This window comes from Oryx dammah, unplaced genomic scaffold (assembly GCF_014754425.2).
Source record: "Oryx dammah isolate SB20612 unplaced genomic scaffold, SCBI_Odam_1.1 HiC_scaffold_20, whole genome shotgun sequence".
Lineage (NCBI taxonomy): Eukaryota > Metazoa > Chordata > Mammalia > Artiodactyla > Bovidae > Oryx > Oryx dammah.
This window is the reverse complement of record NW_024070204.1, coordinates 50,956,529-50,982,302: the sequence shown is the minus strand read 5'-3', so window position 1 is coordinate 50,982,302 and position 25,774 is coordinate 50,956,529. Positions and strand designations below refer to the sequence as shown.

Sequence of the window (25,774 nt, the reverse complement as noted above, 5' to 3'; positions counted from 1 at the left end):
CTTTATCAGCAATTAGAAAAACCTAATTTGTTTTTGATATATTTTAGTGCCAGTAATTTAGTCTTAAGCTATAAGAATGCTCCTGCTAAGTCGCTTCAGTCGTGTCCGACTCTGTGCGACCCCATAGACGGCAGCCCATCAGGCTCCCCAATCCCTGGGATTCTCCAGGCAAGAACACTGGAGTGGGTTGCCATTTCCTTCTCCAAGATATAAGAATAATCATACTTAATTTAAAATGTTTAAAGCAATTAAAAATGTTTAAAGCAATATCTTGAAGAAAAATGATTGCTATAGTATTAGTGACAATTATGTAGTTTTATGCTTATTTTATAGTAAAATACAGTGCACTTAAAATATTGTAAGACTTTCCAGCAAAATGGCAACACATGCCTAATTTGAATTCCAGAAAAGAACAGAGAGAATGGGGAAGAGGACATATTCTAGAAGTCCAGTGAATTCCAAGCTGGAAATGTTTGTAGAAGAAACCCACATCCAGATATTTCTCAGAGAAATCACAGAAACAAATAGATCTCAACACAGCCAGAGAGAAGGGGCAGATTATCTACAAAGAAATAGCAGTCAGACTGACAGCTAATTTGTGGGAAGGAGCACAAGAGTTCTTCTGATTGGAAGATGTAAATCCATATCTGAAACTCCAGCTATAAGGGCATCTAGGATGTGGACTTTTCCTGTGTCCAGCCTCTGGAAGGCATATAAAAGGAAGAGATGACACACCTGTTTGTGTCACCTATGCACACCTGTTTGCCTTCTGTCTCTCACACACTAATAGGTAAGCTCCTTCAGAGCAGACCTGTTTGCTGACTGACCTTTGCTGACTGTTCCTGGAACTGATAACTAACGCTTCAGTTCAGTTCAGTTCAGTCACTCAGTTGTGTCTGACTCTTTGCGACCCCATGAATCACAGCATGCCAGGCCTCCCTGTCCATCACCAACTCTCGGAGTTCACTCAAACTCATGTCCATCCAGTCAGTGATGCCATCCAGCCATCTCATCCTCTGTTGTCCCCTTCTCCTCCTGCCCCCAATCCCTCCCAGCATCAGAGTCTTTTCCAATGAGTCAGCTCTTTGCATGAGGTGGCCAAAGTACTGGAGTTTCAGCTTCAGCATCAGTCCTTCCAATGAACACCCAGGACTGATCTCCTTTAGGATGGACTGGTTGGATCTTGTTGCAGTCCAAGGGACTCTCAAGAGTCTTCTCCAACACCACAGTTCAAAAGCATCAATTCTTCAGTGCTCAGCTTTCTTCACAGTCCAACTCTCACATCCATACATGACCACTGGAAAAACCATAGCCTTGACTAGATGGACCTTTGTTGGCAAAGTAATATCTCTGCTTTTCAATATACTGTCTAGGTTGGTCATAACTTTTCTTCTAAGGAGTAAGCGTCTTTTGATTTCATGGCTGCAATCACCATCTGCAGTGATTTTGGAGCCCAAAAAAATAAAGTCTGACACTATTTCCACTGTTTCCCCATCTATTTCCCATGAAGTGATGGGACCAGATGCCGTGATCTTCATTTTCTGAATATTGAGCTTTAAGCCAACTTTTTCACTCTCCTTTTTCACTTTCATCAAGAGGCTTTTTAGTTCCTCTTCACTTTCTGCCATAAGGGTGGTATCATCTGCATATGTGAGGTTATTGATATTTCTCCTGGCAATCTTGATTCCAACTAAAACACCTAAATAAGACATATTATTTTAATAAAAATATTGCCAGCTGTGATGCTAGATTCTATTTTGGTTTTGTTGTCTTAACTTTCTTAGGCTTTGAGGAGAGAATTTTCATCTGTTGATGATTTCTATTGAGCTATTCTAAAAACATATTAAAAGATTTGGATGAAAGTGGTCTATCCTAATGTAAATCATTAGAGAATATGAAAGTAACTAGACATTGAATCTACTCCCGAGTTCTTGCCTAGAGAATCCCAGGGACAGGGGAGCCTGGTGGGCTGCCGTCTGGGTCGCACAGAGTCGGACACGACTGAAGTGACTTAGCAGCAGCAGACATTCAACACTTCTATCTGGCAGCCTTCCTTATCCAGCCTGTGAAGAACTGGAGGAAGGGGTTGGGGGTTACTGTCCCTCAACAGTAAAAAAAAAAAAAAATTCATTTCATGGACTTAAATTTTCTTGCATTTAATTCATAGGACTGTCTTTCTCCTTATTTATCCTTCTCCAAATCTGCCCCTCACCTGTACTTCACCATTTCCACAAATGGCACAAATATCCTTTCAAAGCTGGGAGTCTAGGAGCTGATTCTATTTTCTTCACTTCCAGCGGTTCAATTCTTATCAACTCTTCCTCAAGTGCTTCTTCCTCTTCTATCTGCTTTTGCTTCTCTGTGTACCATCCTCTACAGAGACAATTTTTTAAAATGTAAATCACTTCGTGTTACTCCCTGTGCCGAACCTTCTGGTGGTACCCCACACCCTCCGGAAGGCTTGCAGGGATCTGCATCTTGCCCTGACCCACCTCCCATTTCATTCTGCATACCTGGCCTTCGTCAGGCTGGCTGCTTTCTTCCAGCCCTTGCTCAGCATACTTTGCTTCAAATCTTTTGGCTTTTTCTAGTCATCAGTATCTCATCTCAGATATTACCTTCCTGACTATTTAATGGTCTACCACCATAGCATCATATTACCTCCTTTTCTTTCATCCAACATGTTTGTCACCCATTTTTTTGTCTGCTGGTTTTTTGTCTTTTGGCCCCAAGAGTCGAAGACTTCCATGAACAGAGAACTCTTCTGTCTTATTCATTACTATATCCCTCAGATGGCTCAGCAGGTAAAGAATCTGCCTGTCAGTGCGGGAGACACAGGAGGCACGGATTTGATCCCTGGGTCGGGAAGATCCCCTGGAGAAGGAAATGGCAACCCACTCCAGTATTCTTGCCTGGACAGTCCCATGAACAGAGGAGCCGGGTAGGCTACAGTCCATGGGGTCACAAAAAATCAGTCACAACTGAGCATGCACGCAGCAGCTCCTGAATATGTTTTGACAGGTTACACAATTGGAAAACCACTATTGCCCAAAAAGTTTTCTCTTGCTTCTTTGTAGTCATTCCCCTCCCCCTGCTCTCAGTAGCTGTCACCCAGTGACCTGACTGTCCCTATCTATAGTTTTGCCTTGCCAGAATGTCATGAATGAAATCACACAGTGTATATATTTTCTCCATAATTAGGAAGTTCTCCTTCATACAAGATTATTTTTGTAGAAGCTTCATTTATATGAGGTTTGTGCAAACATTCTTTGCCTTAACTGTTCTTCAGTGAAACAAAAGTCCTTACTAGATATGATGATGATAATGGTGGTGGTGGTGGTGGCTTCAGCTGGATTTACTACTTAGCTGTGAGCATAGAAAACTCTGTATCTACTCTGTATAATTCAAACTGTATTAACAATACAGTTAATACTATGCTAACATTTAATGAGATAATGTGTAAGAGAAATTTAAATAAAGATATCATCATATCAGTGTCCTGTTATTTCATCTTCAAGGAACCTTTCAACAAAAATAGTTTCTTACATCAGAATTTCTTTCTCAATAAACATTAGGTTTTCCCTGCTTTAAATAAAACTAATGTTTGGTGAAAACTTTCAAATCAAGTTAAAGAGTGATTCTTAGCTTTTCAGATGATTTTTGGTTTCAAAAAAATCAACCTGAAAAAAGCTAAACCCCAGATCAACCAGGAGTTCCTCTTAATCTCAAGTCTCCAAAATATTCATAAGGTATGTTTTTGTGTTCTGAAATGTGATGGTTCTTCAAGAACAGAGCTGTTCTTTAAATCACATTTGGCTCCAGTATCACTAGAGGGCAGTAAATACAAACAAATTTGGTATATTTACTTGTGTCATGGTTGGTTTTGCACTATTAAGCAAAGAAAATATAGTTTTAATAATGTAAAAAATACATAATAAAATTCTGTTATTTGAAAGACAGGTTGTCAGTTAATTACCAATCATTGTTTGCCTCCAGAACTATTTTTAAGGCATATGAAAGCAAAAGACCACTTAGTGATTTTATAGACAGTGGTATGCAGTCGTCATTGTATTCAATACCTGCAGTTTAATCTCGCCTCAGAATTCTTTCTTTATAGCAATTAGATTTGCATATCTTAAGCTGAGCAGTATTGAATAGGTGAGCCTACTCTATGTAGATTTGTGTCTTGATTAAAACTCCCAGAACTTCAATCCTAAGTAGAAAGGTGTAAAGTAAATGTAACTGATTATAGGATAAACTATTTTAAGATGTACATCTTACCCAAAACAGTGCTGTTGCCAGGAATATTCCTTGGTTTGGAGAAATCTAAGAGTCAATAACACTACTTTAAGTAATTTGTAAATATTTCAAGTGTAATAATAGATTGCGTTCCCATGGACTGTAGCCCACCAGGGTCCTCTGTCCATGGGATTCTCCAGGCAAGAATACAAGAGGGGGTAGCCATTCTTTTCTCCAGAGATCTTCTCGACCCAGGGTTTGAATTCAAGTCTCCTGCATTTCAGGCAGACTCTTTACCATTTGAGCCATCAGGGAAGCCCCATCTTAGGATTAATTATGTTAACAGACATATTGCTCATAGACTCTAGGGTAAATATGGATTAATGCCTAAAATACTTTTTTTTTTTGGCAATTTGGAGTACTCTGAAGGCAGACAGCCTGCGTTCAAATTCTATCTCTGCTATTTGGCTTTGTGACCTTGGTGAAGACACTGGAACTTCTGAGCCTCAGTTTGCTCACAGTTTGGTTTGTTTTTCTTTTTCCCTGTTCAAAAATGTCTAATCTTTGTTGACCTCGGTTGCAAAGGCAGTGATACCAGAATGTGTTAGTATATCGAAGACTTCAACTCCATGAGCAGAGTTTTAAATATCCTGAAATAGTCCACAAATGTTGATTGCTTGGGATATTGCTTGAGGACCAAGAAAGTATGGAATAAAGTAGGAGTGGCCTCTAGAGATTCTGAGGATTATTATTAGAAAAAGAAAACTGAATGTTGAAGAAAATTATATATATATATTTTCTACTTTGGTACACATACACACACATACAGACACGCACTTGTTCATATATAAAATCACTTGGATGTTTGAGAGGAGCACTAATCAGGAAGCCTGGGGTCTCCCTATGCATCTGTGTCTTGTTCATACAGCACTTGCACATATAAGAAGGTCTCACCATCAGGTGAGGCTGCCAGTCTCTCTGGGCACCAGCTACCTCACTAGTTAGTAGGTGGAGTCAGCACAAGGATTAAGACTGAATGAGTCCACTCCTAAATTCATACCATTTATCATAGTTTGGATCAGCGTAATTATATGCAAGATATTCATCCACCATAAAGAGCAAAGACTAAAGAGACCTGGACTCGCGTCTCAGCCCCTCCACGTCCAGGGCAAGTTATTGACGATTTAAGAGTGTCTGTCTTTTCACCTTAAAATGAGGATAATATCCATCTACTCAGGATGTTGCAAAGATTAGAGATAAGAGATAAATAAAGCTCTTGGTGCATAGTAGGTGCCTAGTAAATGCTGTAACATACTTGTTAACAATTTCCTCATTAGAATGATCAGAAACCAAGCCTCATCTGTAAACCTGTTTCTCTCTGGTTTCATCCATATTTTCGTCTGAGTTGTTTAGATTTCTTTCTGCAGGCTTTACTACTGTGGCAATTGGAAGGAGCATCTAGTCTGTTTCTTATAATGGGAAAAAATGAAATGAATTTTAATTTAGCTTGGAGATTAAAAGATTTCTTATTCCCTAGAAATATGGAAATCTTCCTAAGTACTTTTTGCTTGACATTATTGTTACTGCTGCTACTGTGTACTATTACCATTATGTCCCCTACTACAGCAGATCAGAGACCTACAGTTGAATCTTTTTCTGCCTGTGGTTCATTAACTACTTTGGGAAATATGAAGAAAAAATAACATATCTTTGTTGCCTCAAGTGTCCTCCACCCTGGTTGAGGAGGCAAAGTTCAAAGTAGCTGACACAATTAGAAAAGTGATTCTTAACACTAGGGAAATGGAAGAAATTTCAGGTACACTGGTGGCAGAGTACTCCTGGCATTTCATGGACAGGAGCCAGGGAGTAACTAGTCTCTGGGATAGTCCTTCATCAGGGACTATTTTTTGTGTGTCCCAGAAACCATTCACAAATGTAAAAAATTCACTTATGATTATCTGAGCCTAGAGCACAACTACTTTTTACATATAAATGCAAAATGTTTTCTGCATGGTGCTAATCCACAGTACATTTTTGAGTAATGCAATCGCAGTGTAATTTAAGGGAGAAGTGCACTTTGTTAATTTGAAAATCTTTCCAAGAGCCACTCACCATTTTGGAAAAAGATCATCCCTCCAGTACAGCACTCCGGTAATTATTTCCATGTTGCCGTCACATTGATGGTAATTCTTCACGTCAGAGGAATCAGAGCACTTAGTGCTCTGTTGCTCAGTCGTGTCTGACTCTGAAACCTATGGACTAAGCCTGACAGAGTCTTCTGTCCATGGAATTCTCCAGGCAAGAGTAACGGAGTGGGTTGCCATTCTCTTTTTGGGGGTGGGGCGGGGTTCTTCCCAACCCAGGATCAAACCCGGGTCTCCTGCATCACAGACAGATTCTTTACCATCTGAGCCACGAGGGAAGCCCAAGTAGATTACATATGTGTACTAATTAAAACTCCCAACAACATAGATAGATGGTATTATTATTATTCTCATTTTCAGATGAGAAGCATGGAAATGAAGCATGGAAAGTTTAAATAACTTTCCCGAGATCACACAGCTAGTAAGTGAAAATAAGATACAAACTTTTAGTGTGTCATTTTTTTTTAATGTAGTCATGTACAAGTGTTTAATTTTGCAATGTTTAATTTATAAATTACCTTTTTCAACTTTTGTTGTTGGGCCTCTAAGTCATGTCTGACTCTTTTGTGACCCCTTTGTGTTACTGGTAAGCCATTACACAAATTTTTTTAAGTATCTAGATAAGGATTGCTAAGTATGTGTGCATATATTTAGTAAAGGGTGTATGTAGAAAGAATATTTAAGAATTTCATTTCAGGATTAAAAAGTATTTGGTACACGAAGAAAGAAGTAACTTATTAATAGTTTGAAATTCATCAAAGAATAAAATAGATTGATTGCTGTTATTGCTCAGTCACTAAGTCAGGTCCAGTTCTTTTCACCCCCATGGACTGCAGCATGCCAGGCTTCCCTGTCCTGCACTATTCTTTTCTCAGATTTGTGTCCACTGAGTTGGTGATGCTATCTAACCTAATCTCATCCTTTCCCACCCCCTTCTCCTTTTGCCTTCAATCTTTCCCAGCAACAAATAAATTAATAGATGGAAATAAAAAATGGGCAGTAAGTCCAATAAAGGCAAAAACGGCCGACCTGCTTCAGGGCCTTTGCTCTCCGCAGATCCATCGCTTGACTCCCTCTACCACCAGGAATCCATAAGACTTGCTCCCTCTCTTTCTTCAGGTCTCTGAGCATGTGTCATCGCATCAAAGGCTTTCTCTGATCATCATATAAGACAGGAACCTTTATCCCTGATACCTCTTACCCTCCTTATCATTTCTTTTTCTTTATTGCACCTACCATTACTGACATACGTATTTACGGAGTTAATTGTCGAATGTAAGCTCCGGGTGAAAACCTTTGTTCACACTGCTATGCCCCCATATCCAGGAGAGTGTCTGGAGTATAATAGAGTAATAAGTAATCTTTAAAAAGTGATTATAGAATAGTTAAATGGCAACCCACTCCAGTATTCAAGCCTGGAAAATCCCATGGACCGAGGAGCCTGGTGGGCTACAATCCATGGGGTCGCAAAGACTCAGACACGACTGAGCAACTTCACTTCACTTCATAGAATGGTTAAGAGTTTGATGAAGTGCTGAAATATTTGGTTTTGAGGTGTATTTTGAATGATTTAAATTTGACTTTGAAAGACCAGCTTGAAGTAGATAAAATAAAAGATAGGAGGGTACTGATAGTTCCCTGGCAGCCTAGTGGTTAGGATTCCAGACTTTCACTGCCATGGCCCGGATTCGGTCCCTGGTTGGGGGAACTACTGAGATCCCACAAGCCAAAGGGTGTGGCCCACCCCCCCACCCCCCCCAAAAAAAAGGAGAGCTTCATCATAGGGATGAGTGGAATAGTAGCCTGCTGGGAACAGAGCAAGAGTGGAAAGAGCTTAAACTCAGGGATTAAGGCCAGTGTCAGGCTGAAGCTTCCAGAGGAGTCCAGATATGTTGAAGAGTTTGAGGAAAGTTGGTCTGGCAGTTGATATCAGTAAGCAGGCGGTGGAGAAAAACCAAAGGACATGAGTCAAGAAGCAATTACAGTGTTTTGAGTCTGATGCATGGAATGAAATGATGCAGTTGGAAGGAAACAAGTATATATATATACATGTTATCCTTTAAAAAGGATAAGCCAGGAGTTTACAAATGTAGGCATCTTCTACTGTACATGAAACTCTGGTCAATGTTATGTGGCAGCCTGGATGGGAGGGGGATTTAGGGAGAATAGATACATGTATATGTATGGCTGTGGCCACATATGGAAAAGGACAGTTTTCAGGACTGGAAAGGTCAGGTCAGCCACAGGACTGCTAAAGGTCAGTTTTCATTCCAGTTCCGAAGAAAGGCAATGCCAAAGAATGTTCAAACTACTGCACGATTGCACTCATCTCACACACTAGCAAAATAATGCTCAAAATTCTTCAGCAGTACATGAACCAAGAACTTTCAGATGCTCAAGCTGGATTTAGAAAAGGCAGAGGAACCAGAGATCAAACTGCCAACATCTGTTGGATCATTGAAAAACAAGAGAGTTCCAGAAAAACATCAGCTTTATTGACTACACCAAGGCCTTTGACTGTGGGGATCACAACAAACTGTGGAACATTCTTCAAGAGATGGGAATACCAGACCATCTTACCTACCTCCTGAGAAATCTGTAAGCAGGTCAAGAAGCAACAGTCAGAACCAGACATGGAACAACAGACTGTCCAAATAGGAAAAGGAGTATGTCAAGGCTGTATATTGTCACCCTGCTTATTTAACTTTTATGCAGGGTACATCATGAGAAATGCTGGGCTGGATGAAGCACAAGCTGGAATCAAGATTGGCAGGAGAAATATCAATACCCTCAGATAGGCAGATGACACCACCCTTACACAGAAAGCAAGGAGAAACTAAAGAGCCTCTTGATGAAAGTGAAAGAGGAGCGTGAAAAAAGCTGGCTTAAAACTCAACATTCAAAAAATGAAGATCATGGCATCGGGTTTCATCATTTCATGGCAACTATATGGGGAAATGATGGAAACAGTGACAGATTTTATTTTCTTGGGCTCCAAAATCACAGCAGATGGTGACTGCAGCCATGAAATTAAAAGACGCTTGCTCCTTGGAAGAAAAGCTGTGACCAGCCTATAGAGCATATTTAAAAAGCAGAGATGTTACTTTGCCAACAAAGGTCTATCTAGTCCAAGCTATGGTTTTTCCAGTAGTCATGTCTGGATGTGAGAGTTGGACTATAAAGAAAGCTGAGCGCTGAAGTATTGATGCTTTTGATGTATGGTGTTGGATAAGACTCTTGAGAGTCCCTTGGACTGCAAGGAGATCAAAGCAGTCAATCCTGAAGGGAATCAGTTCTGAATATTCATTGAAGGACTGATGCTGAAGCTGAAACTCCAATATTTTGGCCACCTAATGGAAAGAACTGACTCATTGGAAAAGACCCTGATGCTGGGAAAGATTGAAGGCAGGAGGAGAAAGGGACAACAGAGGATGAGATGGTTGGATGGCATCACCGATTCAGTGGACCTCAGTTTAAGCAAGCTCCAGGAGTTGGTGATGGACAGGGAAGCCTGGCGTGCTGCAGTCCATGGGGTCGCAAAGAGCGGACACGACTGTGCGACTAAGCTGAACTGAACTGATGTGTATGGCTGAGTCCCTTTGCTGTCCACTTGAAACTATCACAACATTGTTAATCAGCTATACCCCCAATAAAAAAAAGTTAAAAAAATATAGGCACAGCAGTGGAAGATTTATCATGATCATTGATGTTATCATCGTCGCCCAGTATGATGCTTTTGAACTGTGGTGTTGGAGAAGACTCTTGCGAGTCCCTTGGACTGCAGGGAGATCCAACCAGTCCATTCTGAAGGAGATCAGCCCTGGGATTTCTTTGGAAGGAATGATGCTAAAGCTGAAGCTCCAGTACTTTGGCCACCTCAGGCGAAGAGTTGACTCATTGGAAAAGACTCTGATGCTGGGAGGGATTGGGGGCACGAGGAGAAGGGGACGACCGAGGATGAGATGGCTGGCTGGCATCACGGACTCGATGGACGTGTCTGAGTGAACTCCGGGAGATGGTGATGGATAGGGAGGCCTGGCCTGCTGCGATTCATGGGGTCGCAAAGAGTCGGACACGATTGAGCGACTGAACTGAACTGAACTGATCAGATGTTTTCAGTGCTTTGCATATAAAGTGAAAGTGAAGTCACTCAGTCATGGCGAACTCTGTTGCAATCCCATGGACTGTAACCAGCAAGGCTCGTCCGTCCATGAGATTTTCCTGGCAAGAACCCTGGAGTGGGTTGCCATTTCCTTCTCCAGGGGATCTTCCTGACCCAGGGATCAAGCCCAGGTCTCCCGCACTGTATGCAGACTCTTTACCGTCTGAGCCACCAGGGAAGCCTAAGCTTTGCATATAATGCCTCATTTAATCCTCATAATAATTGTCCTGGCTGTTTATTGCTATAACATATTACTTCAAACTTTGTGGTTTAGAATATCTATTTTTAAATTATTTTTCATTGTTTTATGGGTTAGTTGAGCTTGGCTCGGCATTCTCACATAAGAATCCATCATGTGCTTACAGTCAGATGGCGATGAGTGGTGGAGTCATCTACAGGGCAATTGCTTGGATGGCTAAGATAGACTCTTCACATTCAGGTCTGGCTTGGGGCTGGCATGGCTAGTAGGGCTGGAGATAGCTGGGTATGCCTATGTGCTTGCTCATTTTCTCTGTCTTTCTCTCCTCCCACCTTCTCCCCGACCCCCACCATTTCTTTCTCTGGGTCCCTTTCCCAGAAACCTCACCATAAACTTAGCATGGGCTTGCTCCTAACATGGCAGTCTCAGAATACTCACACTTTGTTACAAGGTGGGTCAGAGATCCCAAGAGCACATTCATGGAGACCAAGGTGGGAGCTGCCAGACTTCCTGTGACAGGCTCCACAGATAGGCGTCATCCTTTGTTGGTTACCCAAGCCAGCTCAGATTCATTGTAGGGTTGTGTGGCTCATCAGGAGGCATCTTTGGAGACCAGTTACCACAGTCACCAATTTTACAAATGAGGAAGCTGACACACTCAGAGTGAGGGTCTTCCTTGTGGTTTATGCACTAAAGGATTTCAACTCAAGAGTCTGTGTTCTTAGTACTTGAGTGAACTTTGGAAAAGCGCTGTCTCTTTAAGTATGACTTTATGTGGATATTAGGAGTTTGGAGGAGATGATATTGAAAGTCCTTTCCACTTCTTTCACCCATTAAAGCCTTTGGATTTAGATGATGGGAGTGGGAATGGGAAGGAACAAGAGTAAGTGAAAAAGCCTTCTGTAGAAGACAGAACTGTGTAACAGTGTGGAGGGAAGGTACGTGGTAGACCGGGAATACACCAGGGTCACTCAAGGATTCAGTTGGATTATTACATTAAACATCTAACAGTGGTCAACTCACACAGAATACTTATTGAATAGCAAGAAAGAGTCATAGATTTCAGTTTGAGACACTGGAATATGGGCCCACTGAGTGAAATGGGAGTAGTCATAGTAAGAGCTGCTTTAAATAGAAAAAGGACCTACCAATTTTGAAAAAGTCTGAGGTGTCTGGTAGGGCATTCCATCAGGAATAGTATCCTTTAGTCATTTGTAAATAAGGTCCTAAATTTCACACTAGAAGAGGTCATTAGAGAAGCGTTTGCCCTGGAGAGAGTCTGTGTGTGTAGGATTAGAGGATGAATTGAAGGCAACAAAGGTTAGAAAAGTGGGAGGAAAAACTTCATCAGGAAGCTGCAGGTTCTGGGAGTGAGAGAAAGCAGGGAGAGTGATCAGACTATAGAACACTTCAGAGAAGTTGAGGAGAATGAGAGAACAGTGCAAGGGGAAGAAGCCCTTTGCATTCTTCTGGAAGCAGTTTTAGTGAAATATGGGAGTTTAACATTGTTATTTTTGTAGAAGATTTTGGGACTTCGGGAATGAACACATTGGGTGGGAACTGCAGCTGAAGACTTTGGCAGCAAAGGACCCATAGAAGTTCAAAGAGGCAGGGGTTACATGTTTCTGATGAGGGTGTGCTGTTTGAGACTGATAAACCTGATGTAGGAACACGGAGCAGTCACCACACCGACAAGTTACAGAAACACAGAGAAGTGGGAACAAACTGAGATGGAGAAAAGGTAGACTGGGCAGAACATCATGCTAATGTCATGCTAAAATAGAGCAAGAGCTACTTTCCCCTTATTTCTCATCCATAAGACCTCTTTGATATAAAAGTTACTGAATAATGCTATCCGAAACCAAGTAGAAAAAGATTATTTTTTCCCAAAGGAATTTAGATTTCCTATTCTTGTAAAAGACCTGATTACTTTTGAGCTCAAGTCTGTATTCTTAAGAGCCACTCTTATACCTTTACACAATCATAAAAATGCTCTCTTCTGATCAAAATATAGATCCTGAAATCCATCCACACAGCTCTGCGTTCTTGAACCATATACAGCGCATTGGCTTTCAGGATTCCACCCCTCCTTCCAATCAGATTTATAATAATAAATCATCCCCACCCTTAGATTTTGAAGGTTGTGGAGCTCAACCACATATAACAATAGAAACAAAAGGAGCTAAGACTAGCAATGCCACACAGGTGAAGAAGTGTATCACTTCCATTTATGAATTCTGGACACTAATTGTATTTTATAATTACACTATGCTATTAGGTTGGACTGAGGAAGAACTTCAGTTCTATCTCTGTCACCGGGGAAACCACTTGTTTTGGATTTGACAGAGGGAGACAATTAAAATGTCTGATTGCCTTTTTTAGAGCAGCTTTTATTTATTTAAATTTTTTAGAGCAACTTTTATTTTGAAGACAAGTCAGAAATATTAAAATTCATAGAAATGACTCTGAAAGGATTGGCAATTCTTATTTAAGAATGAACTATGAATTTTGCAGAGTTTTATGGTGGTTATTCATCACAATGAGAGGGAAAGCCCATTCATCTTTTCGTGCGGCAGCCTCAGCTGTAGGGATACCATTATTAAATGGCGTTTACCAGAGGTGAGGAGAAAAACCTCCTCCCCAGAGGTTCGCTCTTGCCAACCAACCACGGAGCAGCCTGGGCCTAGTCCACGCCCCCTCCCCTGATAGACCCAGGAACACAATGTGATTGGTGCATAGTTGGGGTTTTTATGGGAGGGGTTTCTTGTCACTCTTTCTGGCTTCCCTGCAGTTCCTTATTTGGTAGCTTTTGACAGAACTAGTCTTTCTTGCAGCTAAGCATCTTGACATACATTATTCATTAAGCCCTGGAGCTCGGGGAGAGAAAGATGCAGACCCTTAGATCTTTAGATGTTTCTTTATCACATGAATTGTCTTTATTCAGAATAGTGGTTGAATTCTGTTGCATTCTGGAGTTTTACAAATGGCATGTATTCAATGGGAAGCCGACTGGATGGGATCTAATGCGAGGCTTTCTTATGTGTACTTAATTACCAAAAATCTTTAAAAATCTGCATACTCCGTGCTTGTGGAGATTGCTAAGTACAAAGGTTTTGAAGATATACTTATTTTAGAACTTACTCTCTATATAATCAATCAAAAATGCCTGAAGCAAACTATTTACTGTCAGTATCATGGGGCTACATAAAGGTAAGATTTATTTAGCCTTTGTAAACTCCTGATTACTCTGATTACATAACTAATAATTTTAATAAATTACTATGGAGTAAAGCTTTCTAAGCAATCTTTTACTTTTCTTTAGGTATGAGCTACAGAAGACATGTGTGTTTTTAGTGGTCAAGATAAGGAGAGATTGTATAACTTTTATTAGCTGTAATTTGTGTATTAAAATAGCTTTAATTTTCAACATTTCTTCTGTTTTATTTTGTATAGATTTGAGTGTTTTTTTAAGCGTCAAGGTAATTAAATCCATTGGAGATAAATAATTGGGCTAAATTATAACTGGTACATGGGCTCTAATTAGTATATAGCATTTAAAGTTTATAAAAATTAACTTATGCCTCTTTCTAAAAAGCTGTACTACTTTTACCTGATGAGGAGGTGTTTTTTTTTTTTTTCTTCCAACCTTTGGATATAGATGACATTAAAATTGACAGTATTTAATTTTTAGGTGATATTTTATGTAAATGAACACTTGATCTATTTGTAAAACTGAAAGATGTAAATTTATATGATACTGCTATATTTGTTAATCTCAAAAAATGAATTAGTACACTGCATTTAATAAGGTTATGTTCCTGCTTGGCAAGCTTCTTGCATGCCCTGTGGTAATGCTAACCTGGCAATCCTATCTGCTTAATATAGACTTGAGGTGGAAAAACCTTTTTCAGTCCTAAATGAAGCATCACTTCAGAAATTGGGGTTTATTCTTGAATGTTTGAGCAAATTACAATACACATCTTTAGAGAATCCTTTTCCATTACTTTAAGGGCTCTCAGATTGAAATATTTTTCATTTTCTTTGTTTCTTTTTAAAGCAAAATTTCCTCTTTCCTGTGAGATTTACTTGCATTCTAAGAAAACTTATTTCAGTTGTAGTTGTCCAAATAGTCATGATTTTCCACCTTCCTTAAAATCTAGATTCCAGATTTTGTAATTTTCATTATTTGAATTTTGCTAGCCATTTCTTGGCTTAATTTTTTTTAATAGAGAAAAGTGTAGAGAGTAATAAAGAAGCATCCCCCCACCCCAAGTCTCTTTGGAATTCATTCCTTAGCTTCTAGACAGCTCATATTTGATACTATTTGAAGGACTTCACAGTCATGTTATAATTATGGATAATACCTTCGAGAATCTACAGAATTTTAATGCTTTTTGCAGAAATTTTTGCTGGCAGCTTTGTGTTTTTAATATTATATTGCTAAAAACACTTAGGAAGGACAGATATACATGTATTTAGTCTTATGTATTTTGAAAGATTTGTTTTTATGCAGCTAATACAGTGTTTATTTTAGCTTTTAATGCTGGCATCCACCAAACTTGTAGTGTATCACAGTGCAGCATATTCAAATGATTTTTAGCAGAACGTTGTGGGGAAAAATAAGCATTTATTTAATGTTTGACCTTTACCACTGTCTTAATTATATACTAGAAGATATATAATGTACTAAGTAGCACATTGGCATGAGGGGGAAGTACAGGGATTAAATTTGGGAATACTTTAATTTTGTTTTATTATTTAATTTTGTTTCCTTGACAGTCTTAAACATAAATTGGATAACTGGAGTTGAAAAAGCAATATTCAGTATTCAGTTCAACTGCATTTTCACTTTCCTTTATGCTTTATATTTGCTGCATACAGACATTCTGATGCATAATGAGAACAAAGGATTTGAAAGCATTCACTTAGAGATCTTCCTCTTTATTCTTTGTCGCAACAGTAACTCTACATATCATTTCAGACTGTTTAGATCAGAAACAATCAGAATAATTCATCAGTCTAAAATATTTAGAGGTCCCTTTTAAAGATATCTAAATGCTCAATTAAATTCTTCTACATTTTGCAACCAGTTCTTTTTGAAAAGCAGTTCTATATTTTGTCTCTTCTAAATCTATAAATTGAGAACCCAGAAAGCATTCTAGGAAAAATAGATTTTATTACTTTTCCTAATCATTTTCCCCCTCATGGCAATTTTACAGTTATGTTAATAATTGGTATGTAGTTATCTTAAAATGAGAGAAATTTCACTTGGATTTAAAAATGATTATTGAGCGATTTACTTTATTGTTTGTTAGCACATCCAGCTATACACTCCAAAGCCAAATTGTAAGAGGAACTACCAGTTGAGGAAGCACTGATGGTAATTTTGGGGATTATTAATTTAGCTTCCCTTGGACTATATGTCTTATATCAGTAGCAAAAACAAGAAACAATTTTGATTTCTTTTAGAAAAGTTCTTTGTGCTATAATTTAATTGACTCTCTGAAAATTGTTTTTAGGAAATCTCCTATACTTTTGGGAAGAAAAATGTCTGCTTAAAATATTGTTGTTATCTAATTATGTTAAAAGAAAATGTTGACTTCCTTGGAACACCTCCCAAGTCTTGGGAGGGAGATAGGTGTGCAATGAAGGGTTTTTCTCCACCCATGCTTTGGAGTTTTGAACAAAGGGAAAAGGATAGTCTGGGAATATATGTATATGATGCAGAAATAATCAGCAGAATATAATATGTCATTTATCAGTCTGTACAACAGAATTCTTTCACTGGAATTTTTTGCTTTAGTTATTTGTACCAACTGGCTATTTTGATGAGCTGTATAATCAAACTGCCAAGAAAATTACACTTCATTTTTCATGTTCTTTCAGTCAAATACAGTAATTTGTGTGGCATATCTGCACATACCATGCAGTTTTTCTTCTTGGGCATATGGCAATGTATTCCTCATACCAAACTGCTTACACGTTAGAAAGTAGTTCTGTAGAAAAACTGGGTTCCTATCTGACTGTTCGAGTTGCACCAACTGCCCCCCACCAAGGCTGCAACGTTTTTTTAGTTACATTGAAAGAAATGCATGGAAGGCAGGTGGACAGTGGTTCCTGTAAAACAGACTGTAGAAAGGCTAGGCTAGTGGCTGAAAATCTTACTTATTTCCCTAACTTTTAAGAAAGGATTTTGTCATGACCAGGCAGTTCTCTCTGGCCACTTCTATCTCATAGCAGAGACAATTTCATGTCAAAGAGATATTTCATTAAATATATGTTTTAGAGGTTTAGCAGACTCTTTTGAATATATTTTGCCTAAAGAGTAGGTTTTTTACAGGAGAAAATTTCATTCATCAAACAGATTTACTTACCTTTAGGCCTTATGCATGGTACTTGAGTTCTAAGTCACTTCAGTTGTGTCAGACTCTTTGTGACCCTGTGGACTGTAACCCACCAGGCTCTTCTGTCCATGGGATTCTCCAGGCAAAAATGCTGGAGTGGTCATGCCCTCCTCCAGGATCTTCCTGACCAGGGATCTTCTGCATTGACAGGCCAGTTCTTTACCACTAGCACCACCTGGGAAGCCCCCATGCATGGTTTTTTGTTGTTGTTCAGCCACTGAGTTGTGTCTCCCTCTTTGCAACCCCATGGACTACAGCACACCAAGGTTCCCTGCCCTTCACCATCTCCCAGAGCTTGCTCAAACTCATGTCCATTGAGTCGGTGATGGCATCCAACCATCTCATCCTCTGTCGTCCCCTTCTCCTCCTGCCTTTGATCTTTCCCAGCGTCAGGGTCTTTTCTAATGAATCAGCCCTTTGCATTAGGTGGCCCCAAAGTATTGGAGTTTCAATTTCAGCATCAGTCCTTCAATGAATATGCAGGACTGATTTCCTTTAGGATTGACTGGTTGGATCTCCTTGCTGTCCAAGGGACTCTCGAGAGTCTTCCCCAACATCACAGTTCATTAGCATCAAGTCTCTGGTGCTCAGCTTTCTTTACGGTCCAACTCTCACATTCATACGTGACTACTGGAAAAACCATACCTTTGACTAATCTGACCTTTGTTGGCAAAGTAGTGTCTCTGCTTTTTAATCTAGTGACCATTTTCTATATGAATAATACCCTAAATTATTTTTTGGTATTGGTAGGGGAGCTAGATATTTAGGTATATATTTTATGTTGGTTTAAATACAGTTAGATTTTCCATCCATTCCTGCAATGATAAAAATAAACTATCAGTATAAAAGGCCTAGGAAACTAGGAGATAGAATTCAAATAATATTGCGCATCTACTCTGTGCCAATGTGAGTTAAATGATCTAACGCAATCATAAATGATAGCCTGTGAATTTGTTTAAGAAAATATAACTGCATAAAAAAATGGGCAGAAAATGTTTTGAACACTTGGCAATATCTTTATGAACTTCCTTGAAAGGTTCCAAATTTTATTTTTTCCTCTGTGGATCATAATATATAATGCTCAGTGACAATAAGCAAAATGTATGTTTATTTTTAAATTTGTATTGTGCAGTCTACAAAGCAGTGACCATGCCAATTTTAAAATATAAAATATACATACATTTGGTGACTCATTTATCTTATAACTGGTTGTCTGCACCTCTTAATCCCCTTCTTCTATTTTACCCATCCGTGACTCCCCAAGTCTGGTAACCACTGGTTTTTCTGTATCTGTGAGCCTGTTTCTGTTCTATTTGTTCATTTTCTGATTCTGCATATAAGTGATAACGTACAGGATTTGTCTTTAACTTGTTTCACTACCATACAGCCCTCCTGGTCCATCCATGTTGTCACAAATGGCAAGATTCCATTCTCCTTTTTTATAGCTAAGTAATATTCCACTGTGTGTGTGTGTGTGTGTGTGTGTGGGCGTGCATACGCACACATGTGTGAATATACACACATTGCAAAATACAATATACAGCTCAGAGAATATAACTAATGATATTATAATAACTTTGTTTGGTACAGAATCTATTAATATTAAAATACCAAATCACTATGTTGTATACCAGAAACCCAGGATATTGTCAACTATGTTTCAACAAATACACACAAAGGAAAAAGGCAGAGCTAATTATATACGGCTATTAGCAGTGAGACAGTGAGGATATACATGAGTTCTACATGCATTTTTTAATCAGAGCAAGTTATAAAAAAAAATACACAACAGAAGTGAACTTTGTGTTTCTGAGTTTGAGAATGAGCATCGTCAGTCTGTAAATTAACCACCAGAGGTATCTCTGTTGGTTATAGCCGGTTTTTCAGTTTTCACTGCAGGAAAATGCTAATATGCATTTCTTATATCCAACAGTATACTGAAATTTTTTATTGATCCCAGTACTTTATAGTGATCAATTCTGAAACCTAATTTAGATGATCAATAAGATTAACTCTGGAAGTGATTTGCCAAATTATCTTGAGTTATATACAACACCTTGGTATGAATTGTGCAGAGCCAGTTTTTTTTTAATTCTAATAAACTAAATAGTGAGTTAAAAATGCATTTCAGACATTATTAAATGATGATTCACTACTCTCTTTACCCCAGACTTAATTGAAATTCACAATTTTAAAGGCTTTTTTGTGATAAAGTATTTAGTTGTTGCTCTATATAGAGAAAATATGTTGTTTAGTACATTAAAAGAAATATTAAGGTATATTTAAAGGTGTATTTGAGTTATTTGGGAAGTCAAAGGAAGATACATTGAGAAGCAATAATAGCTAGGAAAGCGTAACATCACTGAAAATTCTGGTTTTGATAATGCCACGTGCTGGTGATAGATAAATTCCAGGTGGTAGATAAGTTTCTTTGGATAAAATAGACACCTGGGAACCAGTAAAATAAACTGTGAAGCAATGATGTTTCAGCTGAACAGGTCTATTTTTAATTGTATTTATGGGACTTGTGAATTCTGTGGATGCTGAAGACCAGTAAATCCCTACTTTAAAAACTTTTAAAAAGGAAACATGTATTATCTATTCAAATATTTTCTCTATAGTCTGGGAGAGTACGCAAATCTATTCAGTTCTGCTTTTGGGGAAAAAACTACATTTAATCTCTGATCAGTATACATACTCATATCTGCTAATGATAAATTAATTGATAAAAAACATACCATGTTTTATTGTGTGGCAACCCTTTTGTGTGTTTATAAATTAGTTTCTTCTCTTCTCTAAATGCTAATAATTCATGCTGTTTTTATGCATTCTCCCCTCAGTGTCTTCCTTGAATATCTAAATGTGTGCTGTCCATTTATGGTAGCCCCTAGCTTCATGTGACCTTGCAGTTTAAATTCATCAAATAAAATCCAGAATTCAGCTCCTCCTTTATACTAACCATATTTAAAGGGCTTAATAGCCACATATAGGTATTGGCTCCTAGCCACTAATCTCTGGAGAGTGGAGAGTAATAGCATTTTTTCATCATTGTAGAAAGTTCTATTGGATGACACTGACCTAAAGAGTCAGGATGTGTTAAAGATTCTTTGGCATATTTTCTGGTTCTTAGCATATGCTCATGTTATTTCACTTAAACTTTCCTCTTCTGTTATTTCATTTTATCTTTCTGTTTTTTCAGTTTAAAAGGATGCTTAATCGAGAGCTCACCCATCTCTCTGAAATGAGTCGGTCTGGAAATCAAGTGTCAGAGTATATATCAAACACATTCTTAGGTGAGAATAACAATTTAAATTTTTTCTTTTTTATTGTTTGGTTGTCTTTAGAGGTAGATTGGGGTGCAAACTTGTTTTGGAACTCAGTAAGAGTTAGGAATTCCATTTGTTTTCAATCATCAAATCAATGAGCCTCTAAGCTTTAGAACCTAAGGTGACAAAGTACCTTTTTTTATCTTTTAGTTTCATTCAAGACTTTAGAGATTCCCTTAATTAAAGTTATATATTTCCCATTTTTCCAAAGTACTCAACTGTAAAATGTATTTTTTAGAGAGATCTATTCATGCATTCAACAAATTCTTGTTAAATGCCAGCCATTGCTGGACAGTAGATATTTAATAATCAGTTAAAAATAGTCCCTAAACTCAACGAGTTGATAGTCCAGTGGGAATCATGCCTGGTAGGCTGGGGAGGCAGAGATGTAACACAATTGCTGAGGAAAAGCTTGCTGATGATAGTAGCTGAGAGTATGGTGCACTGGGACACCACCACTCCATCCTCCATCCACAGAAAGAAAATGCAGGTAGGACAAGCCAATAACTTCAACATACCCTTGAACATACCCTTGATCTGAATTTACTTTCAAAACAAAACTGCTGTAATAGCTAATTAGCACATTCACCAAACAGACATTTCTTGGATACACACTCTGTGTAAGGAAAAGTTAAAGGAGTCACTGCCTTGAAATAGTGAATGAGTGTATTGATACCATCTGATGTCCCAGTTGAAAACAACAGTTAGCTCTTGTGAATATGATATTTACTTATCAGATAATATTGGAGATTCTCTGTGCTCCCCATATAACCTTGTTACATTATATATCCCCCACATCACTATCCTACAGAAAATGTAAAGCAGCAGAAGCAGTCTGACTCCTTCAGATAGACTGTGTGTGCTCCCACAGAATGGCCCATTAGGTTCACACACTGCTGTTTTCAGTTTGCGCATGAAGTTTCTGCCATTTCAAAGTAGGTGTTGAAACTGGAGTTCTTACTTGGCAAAAGCAGCTTTCCCACCAGTAAGTGACTTTTGGACATGAATGGAATTGATGAGCAGTGGAAATAACCAGTATATTTTGCCTTTTCCAAGTCAGCAATCATAAGTTGTTTTTTTTTTTTTAAGTATTAGGACCTTCAAAAATGTGGTCACTGAATTATTTGATGTTAATGATTAAGCAGTAGAATTTATTTGCTTAATTTTGTGTTTCAGAGTATCAAATTAAGTCCACATCAAACTGTAAATACTCAACTTTCCTAAGAGGAGTTTTACTTGGAAATATTTCCTAGAATGTATAATGATCAATTAAAATCTGCCTAGTTATACATGTTATGAGAAAAAAAAACTAGGCAGAATTAATACTAAGTGTAGAATATTTTTTAAATCTTTAAGATAAGCAACATGAAGTGGAAATTCCTTCTCCGACTCAGAAGGAGAAGGAGAAAAAGAAAAGGCCGATGTCTCAGATCAGTGGGGTCAAGAAGCTGATGCACAGCTCCAGTCTGACCAATTCAAGCATCCCAAGGTTTGGGGTCAAAACTGAACAAGAAGACGTCCTTGCCAAGGTAAGATGATTTCAAGTACCATGATCAGAAATATGCAGTGAGCTTTGATTCCTTCTGGTTTAAATAAATGAAAAAGCTTATTATTAATAATCCCTGGGGGGTTTTCTGGTAGATGGGAAAGCACTTTATAAAGCTCTTGCTAAATCGCTTGAATAGCATTGAAACATATACATTACCATATGTAAAATTAGATAGCCAGGGGGCATTTGCTGTATGACACAAGGAGCTCAAATTCAGTGCTCTCTGACAACCTAGAGGGGAGGGTTGGGGTGGAGGTGGGAGGGAGGTTCAGGAGGGAGGGGACATGTGTATACCTATGACTGGTTCATGCTAATGTATGGCAGAAACCAACACAATATTGTAAAGTAATTATCCTCCAATTAAAAGTAAATAAATTTTAAGAAAGCATAAGGTAGATGAACATGAGCTTTTAGAGAAGGATCTCCAAAATAAATCATCAAGAGGAAAAATAAATCCCTTGTATTTAATTAATATATAGAGACAGATAGCTTGATGTTCTTTATTTTTGCATCTCCATTTGATTGTTTGAATAGTTTAAGTTAAGGTTTTTGAGAATATGTTTTAACTAGTTAAAGTTAAGGTTTAACTAGTTACCTTTAGTTAACTAGCTAAGGTTTTGCGAATACGTTTTAACTACTGGAGAAATGCTTGAGATCAATATTTCAAGTGTGTTAATATGTTTTGTCAGAGACATAAGGTTGAGCAACACCATTCAGTTTCTAGCATGTGTTTTAAGCAGATTTGCCTGAAGTCTGCCTCTGCTTACGTGGTGCATCCATTACATTCAAAATGAACTTTTGAAAAAATTCTAACGATCTTTGATTAAAGTCAGTAATTTTTAAATGACTGTGTTCATTGTTTCATGTTTTATTTCTGCATCCAAACTTGTTCCTATCTTTCCTTAACCCCAGGAACTAGAAGATGTGAACAAATGGGGTCTTCATGTTTTCAGAATAGCAGAGTTGTCTGGGAACCGACCTTTGACTGTTATCATGCACACCATTTTTCAGGTAACGTGGTTAAGTTCTATCACCTCTTTTATTTGGTGACGTAATGTCCAGTCTGTGAATCGTGTATGCATTTATCTTCTTCACTACTCACCCTCTTTTACTTATTTTGATGATTTTTTATTTGCCAAAATATATATATAAGGGATATATATTTGCCCCTTATATACCAAGGGGCAAATAAGGATACAGGAAGGTTGGAGTGTGAGTAAAACACAAATAAATCAATTGTATTATTTTTCCCATTGAAGAAAAAGATATGTGGGCAAACTGAAGCAATTCATTAAAATTATTTTAAAATCATAAATTAAAAAAAATTTTAAATCATCCATATGACCCTCCCTTGCACAGAGAATGGAGTGGAGTGCTAACTTTACAAATTGAATAAGCCCCTTGCTGATTAACCTTAGTATGTAATTTCCTCAACCACTGTCTTATGGACTGCTCTCTTCTTCAAATCAGTTTCTCATTCTTGTCAAGGTTTTGCCCCAGTGAGGATTTATATGAGAATTTGGGACTGGAGGTCTCCAGCCCTCAAGAGAATGTCGTGCCTCACTTGCTTTGATCCAGTGGCCGAGTCGGTGGTGGTGGACTGAAGCTACCTTCAGGGTCCCAGGACACGGACATTTGATAGTTGGCAGCTCATTCCTGACACCATATATTTTGGGCAAAGCTTTGCTGGGCTCCAGAAGGACAGCTGTACTCTGGTTTTGTCCCTGCAGTTCCTGGATCACCCCATGGGTTTTCATTGTCCTCACTAGACATTGAGAGAGTGCTTCTCTCATTTCTGGGTTATCCATAGGTGACACGGGGTGATTTCTGTTGCTGTTGTTAACACACTGTATGGAAAATCTTTCCTATAAGATACAAAATGCTAAGAGGATTTCTTTCCTTGCAGGAACGGGATTTATTAAAAACATTTAAAATTCCAGTAGACACTTTAATTACATACCTAATGACCCTGGAAGATCATTACCACGCTGATGTGGCCTACCACAATAACATTCACGCTGCAGATGTCGTCCAGTCAACGCACGTGCTGTTGTCTACACCTGCTTTAGAGGTACACTTGGTTTCTAAACCTTCGAGGACATTAACTTGCCACTCACAATGGTTCTTCAGCTTTCATACAGAAGGGCATGGAGGGCAAAAAATAATTGGCTTCCTGGAAATATTATTAAGTTGGGAGGGAGATATCATTGTGGTAATTAAACAGCTGAGTCTTTGATGAATTTGTCTTTGATAATAATCAAAGACTTAGAGATTCATCTGTTTATGATATTGCCTCATTGAAATGATCTAGTGAACATTCCATAAAGCACACCTGGATTACTTAGTTTTGATTAGTTTGGGGCTTCTTGGGAATTTAGTCTGACAACTTTTTTGTTTATAACCCAAAGATGATTATTTTTATAAAATAGAAGCTATGCATTGATACTTTTCATAGAACTCACTAGAAAGAAACATATCTTTAATGTCACCAAATCCTATGAATTTGGTCCATTAAATGTTTATTAAAGCAAGTTGATTTCCGTAATCATTTGGGAGAGTGAGTCTCTTTTGCTAATGTACTTTATAGTTCAGATTGTTTCATTATAAAACCGGGTTAATAGCTTATTGTTTGAGTGAGAGGCTCTCAACTGGGGGTGATTTTCCCATTACTCCTCCCTCCTCCCAGGGACATCTGGCAGTCAATACTGGAGAAATTTTTGGCTGTCACAGTTTAGGGGTACATTCTACTGGCATCTCATCTGTAGAGGCCAGGGGCCCTGCTAAACACCTCGTAACACACAGGATAGCCTGCCACAGCAAAGACTTATATGCAAAACAAAGACTTATCTGACCACAGATGTTGGTTTCTCTGAGATTGAGAGTCCCTGTTTTGAATGGAAGAAAATAATTGCTCGTGTCATTAATTTTATGTACATTTTCAGAATATCATTGAATACCTTAAATGCTTTTAAAATAAGTTATTATTTTCTATAAAATATTGGCAGATATCCTTTTTAAATATTTTTAAAATATAACCATGGAAAAGGTGTGATCTTGAATTATAATAAAATCAGATAAAATATTTCCTCCAAGATTACATTTAAAAAGGCCATGAGGAGCTCATTTTCTGAAAGTCTCCCATCCTGAAACATGGTCATAATATATTTGGAAGCTTCATTTTGTTTTCCATCAGAGTCTGGGAAGGAATTTCCCATTCCTATGTGCCTTTAATTTATATTACTATAGAATAGTAACGTTATCTAATATTGTCTGGGTTCTTTCAGGCTGTGTTTACAGATTTGGAGATTCTTGCAGCAATTTTTGCCAGTGCAATCCATGACGTCGATCATCCTGGTGTGTCCAATCAGTTTCTGATCAATACAAGTAAGTGAAGTGAAACCTCTTCATTTTTGCAGAAAAAATTTTCCTTTTTACATTTTAGAGTGACTGAGGGTTTTTATAAGTGTAGGGTGTTTCCAGAGTCATGTTCTTTTGAGATGTGTATATATGCATTTCAGTGACTGCACATTAATGTTATAATAGCTCTAAAAAAGGTATTGTTCTAGCCCATGAGGCATATGATGTTTGAAAAAACATGCATTCCAGCGCTTCTCTTGAAATACTATATTACCACACTAGTAGACAGAGCAATTGAAAGCGAAAGTTTGCAGAAAGATTTAGGTTTTGCTCCTAAAGTCTTTTTGGTGGGGAGCTGTGCTGGGTCTTTGTTGCAGCTCACCAGCTTTCTTTC

The 25,774-nt window shown here is 38.3% G+C and overlaps 1 protein-coding gene across 3 annotated transcripts in view; it reads left to right on the top strand.

Annotated features, from left to right (window-relative positions):
- Nucleotides 1-25,774, top strand: part of PDE4D (phosphodiesterase 4D) — a 377,805-nt gene that overhangs the window by 339,570 nt on the left and 12,461 nt on the right. For 2 of the 3 annotated variants that reach the window (XM_040262566.1, XM_040262568.1), the window contains 5 exons: nucleotides 20,348-20,441; nucleotides 21,831-22,003; nucleotides 22,936-23,034; nucleotides 23,930-24,094; nucleotides 25,308-25,407. In XM_040262566.1, the coding sequence (XP_040118500.1) occupies nucleotides 20,348-20,441; nucleotides 21,831-22,003; nucleotides 22,936-23,034; nucleotides 23,930-24,094; nucleotides 25,308-25,407 (631 nt within the window). Of the gene's footprint in view, nucleotides 1-13,830; nucleotides 13,955-20,347; nucleotides 20,442-21,830; nucleotides 22,004-22,935; nucleotides 23,035-23,929; nucleotides 24,095-25,307; nucleotides 25,408-25,774 lie in introns of those variants that run through there. The other variant, XM_040262567.1, reaches the window with a different exon arrangement.